Here is a 13,980-nt window from a genome sequence, read left to right on the forward strand (position 1 = left end):
CTTGTATCTATACACGTTGAAATTAAATTGAACTTCCATTACTCATATTGAAAAGACCAGAAAGTGAGTGTAAAAGAGCAAAACAAAAATAAGGACAAAAACCGTTATTTCCGCTATAAATTATACAAGTGGCAAATTAGAGTGTGTGAGTGTGTGGCAGCGAATATCTCACTGTATGCACAAAAATAAAATTGGACTTGATTCCTTTGATTTTACGCTATTATAAGCTCTAGAACTTTTATTTGTTACGTTAAAATATTAAAACCCAAAATCCCACCTGTAAATTTAATTTTTAAATATCGAAACAATATTTATTAACCTAACAAAGTATTAAAATTAATAGGGAATTAGTACCAAAGACAGATTCAGATCACGTTTTTATACTAAATATATTAAATGCGTTTGAACTATTTTTTTTGTCTGTGTTGCCTCATTCTGACGGGAGGAAATGCATAGTTAAAACTGTAAACAAACAATTGTTGAGGTGCCTTACCAAAACATACAAATGTTTGTATGGAAATGAGACGGAAATTCAAAACTGTGTCGGACCCTAAAACCATTTGAAAAAAAGAGATAAGAAATGCGCTTCAAGTAGACGAAATTTTCAACTTTCTAACCTTTATTGAGGCGTGTCCATCAATGCAAATGCATTTGAGGGCCCAACGAGACTTAATGACTTTTGATTGGGAATTGAAAATTGTTTACTCAAGCGTAATGCTTATCAAAAAGTCCCACTGACGTCACATCACTGGTGATTAATTAATTAAAAATGTTAAGGAGGATTAACTGCATAATTTTGATTAATAGAGCTGAGGGTTTCCTTACGATACAAACCTGACAACCCTGGCTAAGACCAAAAACAAATTTGTCCCAGGGCAACTGTTTTAAATTTATGGCTCCCTAAAAAGCAAATACAAAAAAAGTACTCTGTTTCTGCCCCGAAGCAAATGGACGTGAAGATGCAACAGAGTGAGACGGGTAAAGAAAGGGAGAGAGACAGCCAGAGACCCACACATAAATAAATAAAAGAGGCGTACGTGCCAAGCTTCAAAACAGAGACACATAAGCGAGATTAAAAAAAGAGAGATGTTGCTGCTGGCTAAACAACTGCAGCTCATCAATAAAACAGCAAGAACAACAATAAACCAGGCAAAAGAGATAGATAGAGACAGGGATGGACAAGCAATAACAAATGTACAGTTGCAGAAGAAGCACAACCGCATCAGCCAACAACAAAATGCTGCTGCAACACAACATAAATCTTGGAAGAAAATAAGAAAAAAGAGTTGACTGCAAGTCGGAGCTTTTAACACCCTTTATATGGATTTTCATTTTTTTTACTGTTTTTTTTAACACTTGTTTTGCATTAAAATTTGCAGCAAATTTTTTCAAAATTAAATCAAGTATTATATGCAAAAGGCAATAGTTAATAAATTTTCTAGGTTTTTGTATTTTGAAAAAAAGTTTTTGATAGCCAGATAACAAGAGCATAAATTGTGAAGTGCAGTCACCGTGAATGTGGTTGTCACTGCTATCTGTTGTTGTTGCCGCTTTTAAAGCTCGGAACCCGCAGAAGGAAAGGAAAACAGTGTGGCTAATTATACCAAAAATGTTGGGGAGCGAAGGAGAGAAAAATGTAGAAAATTTCTATAAAGATGGGAAGGCAGCGGCGATGATGTTGATGTAGATGTGTGTCTGCATTTCTTGCCTTCTTTAACATTTCTTGCTTGCATTTATTCTGTTGCGCTTGAACTTCAATTGAATTGTATCTTCTCTTTGGGTTTGTTTTACTTCTCTCTTTCTCTTTATATGTACAAGTATATATGTACCCCTCTGTTTCATCTGAAAGTGATTGAAAGCCTGTTATTATAGCGGTCTGTTCTGACTGAACTAAATTTTAAGCTGGAACTTAGGCTAATTTGGTTCTCTCCCGTTGTGCGGGCGTGGGAAATGGGAACCAGTTTTTGTTTCGTTCTTTTTTTTCATCGCTTCAAATTGCTACAATTTGTTGTAATTAATGTAAATACTATGGAATTAAATGTAATTTAGCTCTGCGGCTTGCAAACGTGAAAACCTGAGAATAATACAATAAATAGCATTGCAATTGCTCTTACGGCCACTTCCAATAGGAAATTCTCTTGCCTGGTGAACTTTCCTCTTCTAATGACTGGCTAACCCACTTTATTGGGCACAAATGTCAATAAAAAATCTGGTTTTCAAACAACTTCTCTGCATTGAAGCATTGCCAAACACGAGGGCAACAATAAAGCTCTATAAAAAGACCATCATCATTATCATCGTCATATAACAATAGAGCTGAGCTGGAGCAACAATAAGGCAAACGTGTTGCTGCATAAATGAATTCATAATGCAAAAAAAAAAAAAAAAAATTAAAAAAAAAAAAAAAAAGGAAAAAGGGGGAGGGTGAAAAAGCGTTTGTGTAGCACACGAAAGAGGCGGCTTACATAATTGCTTATATCCTCCGAGTTTGTAAATCAAAACCAGAAGCGACTTCATTGCATTACCAATGTTTCGTGTCTGGGCTTTCACGCAGAAACATTTAGAGCGCGTTTATTGGCCAATTTCAGTCTGCAATTGTGCATGGCAAGTGAAATGTGCAAGATTACCTGAGCGCATCGGAAAAAGGTGTAATTAAATTAAAATATTTTCGGACAAGCTTTACATATGGATATCAGCTCATTATGCGGTAATTTGTTTGCAATAATTTGTTGGTCCCTAACTTTTTCTTAGGCGGTGTTTTTCCTTTGCGGAATAATATTAGTTAGCTTACCTCCCCCTAAATAATTAAATTATTTTATTCTGTTTAGTGGGAGCGTCTACGATCTGTGTACTTTTGTATGTGTGTGTGTGTGTCTGGGCAAAGCGCAATATAAAATACCGAGTAGTACGAAAATATTTTAACGCGCGCTAACTAAAAATATGCACATGACATCATCGAACAGAGGCGCTGACCGCAGAGCAGCAGACACAGCATCTCAATAATTCTCTGTTTGTGTTGAAAGACAAGAAAATCTGATTGCCGAGAAAAGGGAAACTGCTCTCTTTTGAATTTTGTTAAAATATTTGCTTGGTAAAATAAATCCATTTAGAGCTGTACTTGGTAATTTAAGTCACTGAAAAGTTCCACATTGTGAAAAGTGTTCACAAAATTTACGCAAACGCATTTTTAAATGAGCAATCAAGAAATGTATCAGAAGTTTTGTGTTTAAAGAAAATCCAATACACTAGACTTGAATATTTTATTTTCCTGAATTATTTTAAGTATTTTATAAAAAAATAAAAAATGTAATGAATTAAGAAATATTTTCCTCCGCTTAACTCTTTTACTTATTCCCAAAATTTTTTTAATTTTTCTTTGCAGGCACACCAATACAAAAGTATTATACTCACGCATCAAATTCAATTTTAAGGTAAGTTTTGGATTTACACACGCCCATAAGTCAGGTGCTAAGCAAGCAAACAATAACAAAACGGAGCAAGCAAATTCAAGACCCCTCGCTAGACTTATTTTATGTTTTATCTGCTTGCAAATATTTGCTTTAGGTTTTTGCAATGATTGCGATTGAGGTCTCTCTTTCGTTTCTATCAACTCTTGTCTACCGAGGAGAGGTTCGAAAAAAGTTATGGATAGTAAAGGAGACCACACCTCTCTCAACTTTGAACTTTTTGCTTACGCCATACTTGAGCGGTATATAATTATATTCCGGGTATTTTCTTATAGTTTTTGTATTGTTTGCCAAACTAATTGAGAACTAATCGAGGCCGTGACCGTCAAAGGGAAATAAATGATTCGTATTTGCGGCACTCAAGCGAAAATTTCTGCCATCGCTCTTTGCATAGATGTTGTATTCATAATTTTATAATCAACAACTAATGATGATGTCATAGGGCGAGGCTTGTTGTCTTTTTGCGATAAGCTGAATGAAAAAGTATATCTGATTTTCAGCTGCTGATACACATGAAGGTGACATGTAATCACAAATGCAAACTGATGGCTCTCTCGTGTTTTCTTTTTTCACTCAGATATCTTTACGTGCCACGCATAACTTCACCTCTAATTCAATTAGGGATGACCTTTGTTTTTTACTGGACTGTTTCGTACATCATACATTCTTTATGCTCTCTTTCTGCTTCGCTTGAAATTGAATTAAAAGCCACTTAAGCGTTGAGTCTGTTTGGCGTTTTTTATACCGACTGTTTCATTTACGTCCGTCTGTGTATCTGCGTAATGCTACATCTCTCTATGTAATGCAAAAATTTTGATTTACCCATCGGGCATGGTACACTGCCAGTCAGTTCCAGCAATAAGGGGAGCAATAAACAGAGAGACAGCTGAGAAAATTGGATTGCTTTGCGTTCATCTAGCACATTTATAAATGGGTCATTGAACCAGACTGAAGACCAACTTCGGTTTTCATTATTGTGCTTTATTTCTTGGCAATCGGGGCTAACCGTTTCCTATTCGTTTCATTTACTGGCTTTTGGCGAAGCCAATAAACAAGAAAACATACTAAAAGAAGTTGAAAATATTGCACGGTTAATTTTATTGAGCTTTTGTTCCGCAGGGCGTTTAATGGGAATACCCCCTTTCTAACTATACATTTTGAAAAACAAAATGTGTACTTGTTTAATAATTTAAACTTAGTGCTTTTTATATCGATTTTGGATTTTTAATTATATTGATTTGAAGTGAATTGACACTCAGACTCTTTCTGTACTTTATTGAAATTTAAAAACAAAAAATTTCAATAATATCCTAAATACTCTTCATATTTTTAAATTGCTGCCCTTCCGACAGCCTTCAAACCAACCCTTTAATATCCCTTCAATAATTGCCAAGCAAACCGGATGCAGACTGTACCTGCAGTGCAATTAAAAGCCCATTTAGTGCTTCAAAAATGTTCGTATCAAGATTAAGCTACTGTCGCTAAGGACATGTGTGGAAAACCCAACGTTTCCATCGATTATCCTGGAAACTGAAATTAACCGTAAGCACGCAGCAGGCCCTAAGTTTTCCACCGCCACACGATGCCGGTCGCGTGTTGGGGGTCACCAGAGTTCAACCACCAACGCACCACCTCAAACCCGAGGACAAGTGAAATGAGGCGCGATTCCTTACGGGAAATACCTGTCCCGTGGCACGCCCGAGTTTTTATTGGGGTTTCCTTATTGTCCTTACAGTGTTGATTCCATTTTTGTTCTGCTTTCTTTTCGGGTTTTGTGGCCGGTATTTTCATGACCGTCGTGTTGCCATGCAATTTCGAAAGTCTATGGCGCCACAGAATGCCAGAATAGTGGCGCCACCAATTCAGCTTGCCGGCCGGGGAATTTTTCCGCGCGACTCGTAAAAATATCCTTGGAGTGGGCGGACTTGGGTGGTGCTTGTTCGGCTGTTTATGTTTGAGTTTCGTTTTGAGTTAATGACAGGAAGTGACGTCATATTTCGAGGGATGAAGTTTTATTTGCTCGATTTTAAGTGTGTTGTGTGGGGTTGAGGAGGGGAGGTTTTGGGTGCGACAATGTCCTGGGTGATGTCATACTTCACAAATAAGATTATTTCAGCCCCCAATCGAGTTCTCAAGTAATGAATAGGTTGAAGAAAATAACAAACTTAAAAAAGACATCTTTTTTTTGGAAAAAGATAATTATTTCAGTTATTTCACTAATCTTAATGTCATTAAATAAAACACGAGTTCATGGTTTTTATGCACATGATTAAAAATGTATTCCGATTTTATTGCCATTCAGATTTCACCATTCACTAAGCGTTAATTCATTTATTTTTCACCATGGACGTCAACCAAACTCAACAACTGTGCAGATTTCAAGTTTATTTGGCAATTTTACAAACTAAATTTATGTGAATTAAAAATACGAAAATTAGGCAAGCTTTTTTCTGGCCTCTGGCCAAGTGAGTCAAAGACACCGAAGCAGCAAAAGGAGGAATACATTTTTTGTTGGACTCTGCAAAAGGCTTTTAGCTTACATCAAGGGCAGAAAAAGCAGAAAGTCGAAAGCAAAGCAAATAAAACATTTTCCTTTCGTTCAACTTGACCACTTGTTGTTGTCATATAACTTTTGTTTTCCCCAAGCAGCAGCAATTGTTTTATTTATGCACTTTTCTCAAGTCTTTTTTCATACACAATGGGCGTTGGCGCCAACTTTGATGAGATTTATGTGCGGATTTTGTAATTCAAGCCACGCGACTCACACGCGACTTTCGGTAGCCGGATAGTAGCGGTGGTCTGGACCCAGAGAAGTAAAGTAAAATAAAATATAATAAATTTAAGTGAGAAGAGAAGTGTAAAGAAGAACGAAAGCGTACGAACCAGACAGACTGGCAGCTTGTTAGCAAAACAAACAAAATTAGCTAGTGCAGATGAAGAGTCAGGGGCAGACAGAAAATCCCAACGGCTAGACATGCTACCGCCGTATTAAGAAATTCTACACACGGCCCGAAGTCCAACAGTGACAAGATAAAGACATTCGGCGATGACTGCTCACAAATACTACAGCTACATACACCCCGTCATTAGCCTATCTATATTTATACGGTTACATTTAAAAGTTAAAGAGCAAAAAAACGAAAAAAAAAACAATAATTAGATTGTTTAAAAAACGCAAAAAAAAAAGTCAACATGTTTCCGCCCGGGATCGAACCGGGGGCCTTCTGCGTGTTAGGCAGATGTGATAACCGCTACACCACGGAAACAGTTGAAGTCGTGCGAGCCAAAAGCGCAATAGTAGTTTTCATGGCGAGGGCATCGAAGCGATGTGGAATGAATGGGAAAAGTGGAACATACGAATTCAAAGTTTGTTTTTCCTTACTGTTACTTGATTAAATATTGGTTTTTATCAACAACATTTACACAGAAGATTCATTTACATCGCATTTATTAGTTTTCATTGCTCTTAAATAAATTGAGTGTATATAGCTATGCAAGACTCAAAAAACTGAACTTTCTTAAGTTTATTTCTATATTTTGGCATTTCCGTAGTTTTGTCATTCTTGGTAAACAAAAAATAAGAATAAAAAAAAGTACAACATGTTTCCGCCCGGGATCGAACCGGGGGCCTTCTGCGTGTTAGGCAGATGTGATAACCGCTACACCACGGAAACAGCTGAAAGCCAGGCAGCCAAATACCGAACAGTTTTTGTGCGACATATGAAAAGAAGCCACGAATTATGAACTGATACAATATAATTTAAACCACGAGAAAGAAAACTCAAATTAAAATCCATTACCATATTTTGACAAGCTGCATAAAAAACATACTGACAGTAACAACTTCTGGCTTCATACGGAATTACATGCAGAATAACTTATTTTTGTTTATACATCCGTACATTTTCTTTTGTTTGTTTAACAAAAAAGAAACAAAGTTACTAATAAACTTAATTTGTGTGTTGTCAAAAAGAAAAATAAAAAATAAACTTCTATCGCAGCCGGTAGGATTCGAACCTACGCTCCCAGAGGGAATCTGATTTCGAGTCAGACGCCTTAACCACTCGGCCACGACTGCTTGTGGAGCGAGCGCGTCCAAAGTGAAATAAAGCAGCTGGCATCGGAGCAGCGCAGCGCTCTCTTACTCATTCCTGGTCTGGTGCGTGTGGTTAGTAATTACTGGGGATGGTCTGGTGCGAAACGTTCTACTGCGGGACTTGCAATCATTGCCAGTTCTCTTTGACCACTTTTCGCAGATTAAAACGTATATATTTTCACGGTGTGCGCGTCATCCCAGTGATCCACAACGTCAACTTTATACTAACAGTATTATAGATATAACTTCGGTGGTTTATGATTTGTTTTAAACTATTTCACATCAAGCTTGTGAAAACTTATTAGCTCAACCTCGCAACAGGTATATAATTTGTGTGTGTCTATAAAAATGATGTACTTTTCATGACCTTATTTTCATTTTTTTTTTAAATATGCCAAACGTAGTGGCAGGCGAAATAAACCTCCCGTTATTTATAATTTTCTTTGAATGAATGAATGGACTTATTTACATTTGCATCTTACAGTGTCAAACAACAAATTGTTATTAGTTACACTTGTCGCTGGTTTATTGCAGTCGTTTTTGTTACTATTCTCACTTTTATTGCTGTCGTCGCAATAGGGGAGCGGCCTTCTCACAATTTTTTGTGGCTTGAAAAATCTTTCCACATGATCATCATCATCATTGGATCTGGCTTTATGCCCCACTGACTGAGTGAGTGACTTGGTGCATTATTAAAACTGAATGGAATCATTTGCGAACGACCTTATTGCCTGCCGCTCTTACATCTCACACTTGAGGCGGTGGGGCAGCTGTCTGCCCTGGACTCGATGGAGTGGAAGATTACGTAAGATCTCTTCCGTTGCGCGATAATTGAATACTTGGGAAATTTAATTAACGCCAGTACATATGTGTGAAAACTATCATATATAGAGGGTGTTCGGTTCTCTGGGTCAATTGGCTGAGCCGCTAATTGGGGTACCAAATATTCTTTGGTTTAGAATTTACACATTATAAATTTTTAATATTATTTATACAATAGTCTTTTGTGTTTAAGTAATAAGTAAAGAAACTTTGAGTAACATATTAAATTTAGATTTAATCATTCTTAAAGTTTCTTTGGCTTTTGATGCTGATCAAGAATTTTTGTTCTCTACAATTTACTTTAAATTAAATATAATATAAATAAATATATAATAGATATATATAAATAGATATATATAAATAAATACATGGTATTTTATAATGATAAGTTGTAAACTTGTGTTATCTTGGCCAGTACTTGCCTAATTATCATGCTGTTAAGTTGGATATTTTGCAATCAGGCAACTGTTATCGGCCTTGCCTTCATAACATTCTCAGCATTCTAAATGTTCATATATGTGTGTATATATTCTCGGTTTGCCGGCTTTGGAACCGGCACACTTTAACCATTGAAAGACATGGGTGTGTCCCGCGCCAAACAAGTGTGATGTAATTGCATAATGTCAACAACAATTGTCTGACGCTGAAGCGACGTTGGCGTCGATGATGGCGTCGCTGTGGCGTTAGCTGCTCCTAAATTTAATTGTTGTCTTCCGCATAAAAAGGTCAGAGAGAAAGAGCCAAGAGAGTGATATGGACAAGTCGTCTAACATTGCCAAAGTTCAATAAACCAATTGCTAATCAGGCTTAAATAGAGTTTATTGTTGCCTTTAGACCATTGACACTCTTGACTATATTCGGTAACCAGTTGCCATTTTATTTGGGTATTTGCGCAAAGCGACGGTTTGAATACTTTGTTATAAAATTAAGTCTCGTTACATTTTTGCAATTTTTCACGGAGCGAAAAACTTTTATTTATTGGGTTGGGAAACAAATACTTTATTTAAGGTATTTTAAACAATAAAAAAGGATTCGCATAAGATGATTGCAATACGTGAAAAACTACGTTTTTCCATAAGAACTCTTCTTTTTCTTTACTTCAATCAACCATCTGCCACCTACGTAACTTTTAACTTCTTTTGTAGGAGTCTGATTCAACCCACGCTGAAAAACTCTTCAGCTCGTTAAGTTTATTCAACGCCCACGAGTACACAACTCCCTAGCTCGTCTGCATCTTTTTTGTAGTCACTTAAAAACCGTTTATTCAGCATTTTTTGGTTTTATTTAAAGCAAAACTTCCACCGCCCACGCACATGGAGGTAAGGTACTGTTGGCAGCAAAGTTCAATTACCTCACATAACGATATTGTTGTTAGGAGCAAACTAAAATATGCGGCACGCGTTGCAATACGTCATAATTAGCAAACGGCAATATCAGCAGCAAATAAAGCCTTTGGCAATGCACTTTTGCAATGCAATCGCTTTGTGCCTTCCTCATTTTGTTGGCAAGTTTTTTCCCTGAGCTCATAAGCCGACTATAAAAGGCGCCGCCCACAAAAGGGGCTAAACCTTACATAGAAAAATACTTTTGTTAAAAAATTAAGGGAGTACTTTTAAAAATACTAAAAGTCGTTGACTTTTAAAGTTGTTTAATTTAAAATTTATTTTTTGAAACCAAATTAAAAAAACATTTTTTTTTTCATGTGCTCTTTACCTCTCACATATTTTGGTTCCCCTTTTCTTTCCATTGCTTATTGCAATTTCCTCTCTAAATTGGCATATTTATGTAGAAATTTGTGCTTTTAATTGGGGGAAGAACTATAGAAATGCTGGTGGGTGTAGTTGTAAGAAATCGGGTCAGCATAATGCACATAAATTATGGTTTATTGTTTCTTTAAGTGTGTCATGCTGGAATCGAATAAAGTCGGTTCGTTTTGAGCTGTTTCGGGTTGCAATTTCGGCTGAGCCAAGAACTTGATTTGCGTTTTGTTATCTCAGCCGCGCGATTCGTTGATGACATTATTTCTTTAATGTTTATTCGCATGCTGATTGTTTACGAGAACTTGAAGGTTAAAATTCGTGGTATTCAAACGCACCACGCCTTAAGATCTAGAGAGGAAAACACATTTTTTTTTGTTTATTTATTTTGTTGCTCTCTTCTTCGTTTGGGATCGAGATAGCCAGCTCCTTCTATTCGTTTTGGTTTTCGAGACATCAATTTAGGTTTCCTAAAAAGCCAAATGGATCTTAAAATAGTTTTCACCGATTCCGTTTTTGCTGTCGCTTCAGCACGTGGGTATGGGGAAAAATACGGATGTGAGTATGCATTTTCCCCAGAGTTTTCCCCCTAAAATTGAGAATTTATTTTGGCCAAAATTAGACATTAACTAAAGTGGAAATATGCGGCAGGCCATTCTGTCACCCCGCCACTTTCTCTGCTTTCCCCCCAAACACTTTAAATTTTGACATTCACAGGGAATTCTGTCAGTTTTCCACTCTCTGAGAGACTCTATTACTTGGGTGGTTGCACTGCACTCTCTCTCTCTCTCTCTCTCGCTCGCTCGCTCGCTCGCTCTCTCTCTTTTTTGCCACCCCCTTTTCCGAACTGCCCTGCAGTTTTTAAGGTCAGTCGAAAATTTTCCAGCTGAGCGTTAAGTTGAAGAAGCACTTTGCTTAAATAAAAAAAAAAACCGTCCCCTTTCATTTAATTGCAGCATTTTTACTGAAATAAAAGGGAAATAAATCATGACTGATGTTGAGCAACCGCCACAGAATGGCATAGATCCCACTGCCCGCGAGGAGGATGACAACAAAGCACGTCCTGCGGATATTGAACAGGTAAGCTTAGGCATAGAAGCCTCATTTGGACAAACCACCCCTTACTCCTTTTTTCACTTTTCCTTACCCCCTTCCCTCCCCTCCAGGATATGCGCGAAATGGAGCGTCGCAAGCGGGTCGAGGCCATAATGGGCTCGAAGCTGTTCCGCGAGGAGCTGGAGCGGATCGTAGACTCGGCCCGCGATGGTGGAGCTGGCGCCAGTGGCATCCTGCAGCAGCTGTCGGACATTGTGGGCGTGCCGGTGGCGCGGGTGGGCAGTGTCTTCAAGAGCAGCAACTGCATGGTGCCCATCAACGATATACGCGGCGTCGAGTCGATGGGATATGCCAAGGGCGAGAAGATACTCCGGTGCAAGCTGGCCGCCACATTCCGTCTGCTCGATCTGTACGGCTGGACCCAGGGTCTGGGAGCACAGATCACTGCCCGACTCAAGGTCGACCAGGAGTACTTCCTGGTCAATCCGTACGGCCTGCTCTACCACGAGATCACTGCCTCGGCGCTGAACAAGGTGGACATGCAGGGCCAGATCGTGGAACAGGGCACCACAAACTTTGGCGGAAACAAGAGTCGTAAGTTGAAATGTTTAAAATAATTACCCCATTTGAATGGGAAATTAGTTTTTGTTACTTTAAAAGCCTACTTTTGTAGTTTTCTAATGTATAACTTTTTTTTATTCTTTACCTGCAGACTTTGTCCTCCACTCGGTGGTACATGCTGCCCGTCCAGATATCCGCTGCGCCATCTACATCGGCTGCAGTCCGGTTGTGGCCATTTCTTCGCTGAAATCCGGTCTGCTGCCGCTAACGAAGGATGCCTGTGTGCTGGGCGAGATCACCACACATGCCTACACCGGCCTGTTCGACGAGGAGGAGCGCAACCGATTGGTCCGAAGCCTCGGTCCCAACTCCAAGGTGATTCTGCTGGCCAACCATGGTGCCCTGTGCTGTGGCGAGACCATCGAGGAGGCCTTCTTCGCCGCCTGTCACATTGTGCAGGCGTGCGAGACCCAACTGAAGCTGCTGCCCGTCGGCTTGGATAACTTGGTGCTGATTCCGGAGGAGTCGCGAAAGGCCATCTACGATCAGTCGCGCCGGCCGCCAGAGGATCTGGAGAAAAAGTTTGCCGCTGTCACGGCAGGCGATGGTGGTGCTGCCGCTGCTGAGAAGGAACCCGAAGCTGCCGTGCCCAAGGTGGGCAGTCCGCCCAAGTGGCGTGTGGGTGGTGCCGAGTTTGAGGCCTTGATGCGCATGCTGGACAATGCTGGCTATCGCACTGGCTACATCTACCGCCATCCGCTGATCAAATCGGATCCTCCCAAGCCGAAGAACGATGTGGAACTACCGCCAGCTGTTTCATCTTTGGGCTATCTGCTTGAAGAGGAGGAACTCTTCCGTCAAGGGTACGCTTGTTTTGTTAACTTCTTTGCTCTTACCCTAGAAACGCACTAATAAATCCATTTCATATTAGGATCTGGAAGAAGGGAGATCTGCGCAAGGGCGGCGACCGCAGTCGATGGCTCAACTCGCCCAACGTTTACCAAAAGGTCGAGGTTCTGGAGACCGGCACTCCGGATCCCAAGAAGATAACAAAGGTAGAAATCATTACTTTCGAAGATATGAAGCAAACCAAAACCACCAGCCTTAAGGAGATTGAGGGGAAATAGTTGAAATAGTTGGATAACGCATCCCTCAGCTCTTTCCAGACATTCCAATTGCTATCCCCATATATTATTTACATTTCGTTAGCACTCAGTTTTAGTTCCAACTTTGCTACTAAGCTGCAAACTATATTCACGCATAAAATTTCTTAGAGTTTAAGAAAATTTAAGTAATCAATACACCAAACCTATATATTTATATACTTTGGACATAGAAATTAAACTCGTGCTAAACCAAATTTATTTTACATGCTTTGCTAGCCAGCAAACAAATACTGTAATGTGCATTAATCAAATAAATAAAGCAAACAAAACCAAAAACTTTTGCATAGATGATTTTGTGCCTTTTTAAGGGAAATTACTGCCTCAAAAACAAGTCTAAAACTGTAAAACAATGCAAAGAAAGAGAAAGAAATTTGCTATAAATACTAATAATTACATAATTAATAAAACAACATATATTGTTTCACTCAATATCATTGGTTTCATAATTAACCGTATTTTTTTCGTTCATTCATAAAGTTTTTCTTTGCATGCGTTATGGTATTTTTCTTTTATTTTCCTTGTAATTGTTTTCATTGTTTTTCAAGGCACAAAATCATTTATGCTTGATTTCTCAGTTGATTTATGTTTATTTGATCATTGCATATATAAATAATGTCTGAGGGACAAACATATCTGTGGGTAAAACTTGCTAAATAGTTACGATGGAAAACCAGTTTGCAATGGAATGTTTAAAGACTAACCCTAATTTTAAGATAAAATAAATGTCAACAACTGTGTTAACTTTTCCAACATGTTTAATGAGAATGTCTATTCTTAAGAAATTTTCATTTTAATAAGAATCTTGAGTATTCTTCCCACATTAAAAAAAAATTTCTTTCTCTTTCTTTTCTATTTGCATTGATCCCACCCTCCTCCTACAACACATAACTTACAATTAAAAAAACTAAGTGGGTGGCTGAGGGTTCTCCCACCCACTCAACGCCAGTGAGGATAGAAGATCCACTCCAGTTTGTGCCTGCTGGAACTAATCCGAGAGAGTTCAAGCGAGTCCAGCAACTAGTCAGTATTTAATACACTTAATCCCAAAAGAAATC

At 38.6% G+C, this 13,980-nt stretch overlaps 1 protein-coding gene and 3 non-coding genes across 17 annotated transcripts in view; 1 reads left to right on the forward strand and 3 right to left on the reverse strand.

The window, feature by feature from the left end:
* Positions 1-13,980, forward strand: part of LOC128256092 (protein hu-li tai shao) — a 28,030-nt gene that overhangs the window by 2,867 nt on the left and 11,183 nt on the right. For all 14 annotated transcript variants that reach the window (XR_008267700.1, XM_052986163.1, XM_052986165.1 and 11 more), the window contains 6 exons: positions 3,383-3,431; positions 11,099-11,222; positions 11,309-11,792; positions 11,911-12,622; positions 12,691-12,814; positions 13,835-13,945. Coding sequence is in view for 13 of the 14 variants with exons in the window: in XM_052986163.1 (XP_052842123.1) it covers positions 11,130-11,222; positions 11,309-11,792; positions 11,911-12,622; positions 12,691-12,814; positions 13,835-13,945 (1,524 nt within the window). In the remaining variant the exon portion in view is untranslated. The remainder of the gene's footprint in view (positions 1-3,382; positions 3,432-11,098; positions 11,223-11,308; positions 11,793-11,910; positions 12,623-12,690; positions 12,815-13,834; positions 13,946-13,980) is intronic.
* On the reverse strand, positions 6,661-6,733 carry Trnav-aac (transfer RNA valine (anticodon AAC)). Its single transcript has one exon. It is a non-coding gene; the product is annotated as a tRNA-Val (tRNA).
* On the reverse strand, positions 7,069-7,141 carry Trnav-aac (transfer RNA valine (anticodon AAC)). Its single transcript has one exon. It is a non-coding gene; the product is annotated as a tRNA-Val (tRNA).
* Trnas-cga (transfer RNA serine (anticodon CGA)) lies at positions 7,464-7,545 on the reverse strand. Its single transcript has one exon. It is a non-coding gene; the product is annotated as a tRNA-Ser (tRNA).

Source organism: Drosophila gunungcola (genome assembly GCF_025200985.1).
Source record: "Drosophila gunungcola strain Sukarami chromosome 2R unlocalized genomic scaffold, Dgunungcola_SK_2 000013F, whole genome shotgun sequence".
NCBI lineage: Eukaryota > Metazoa > Arthropoda > Insecta > Diptera > Drosophilidae > Drosophila > Drosophila gunungcola.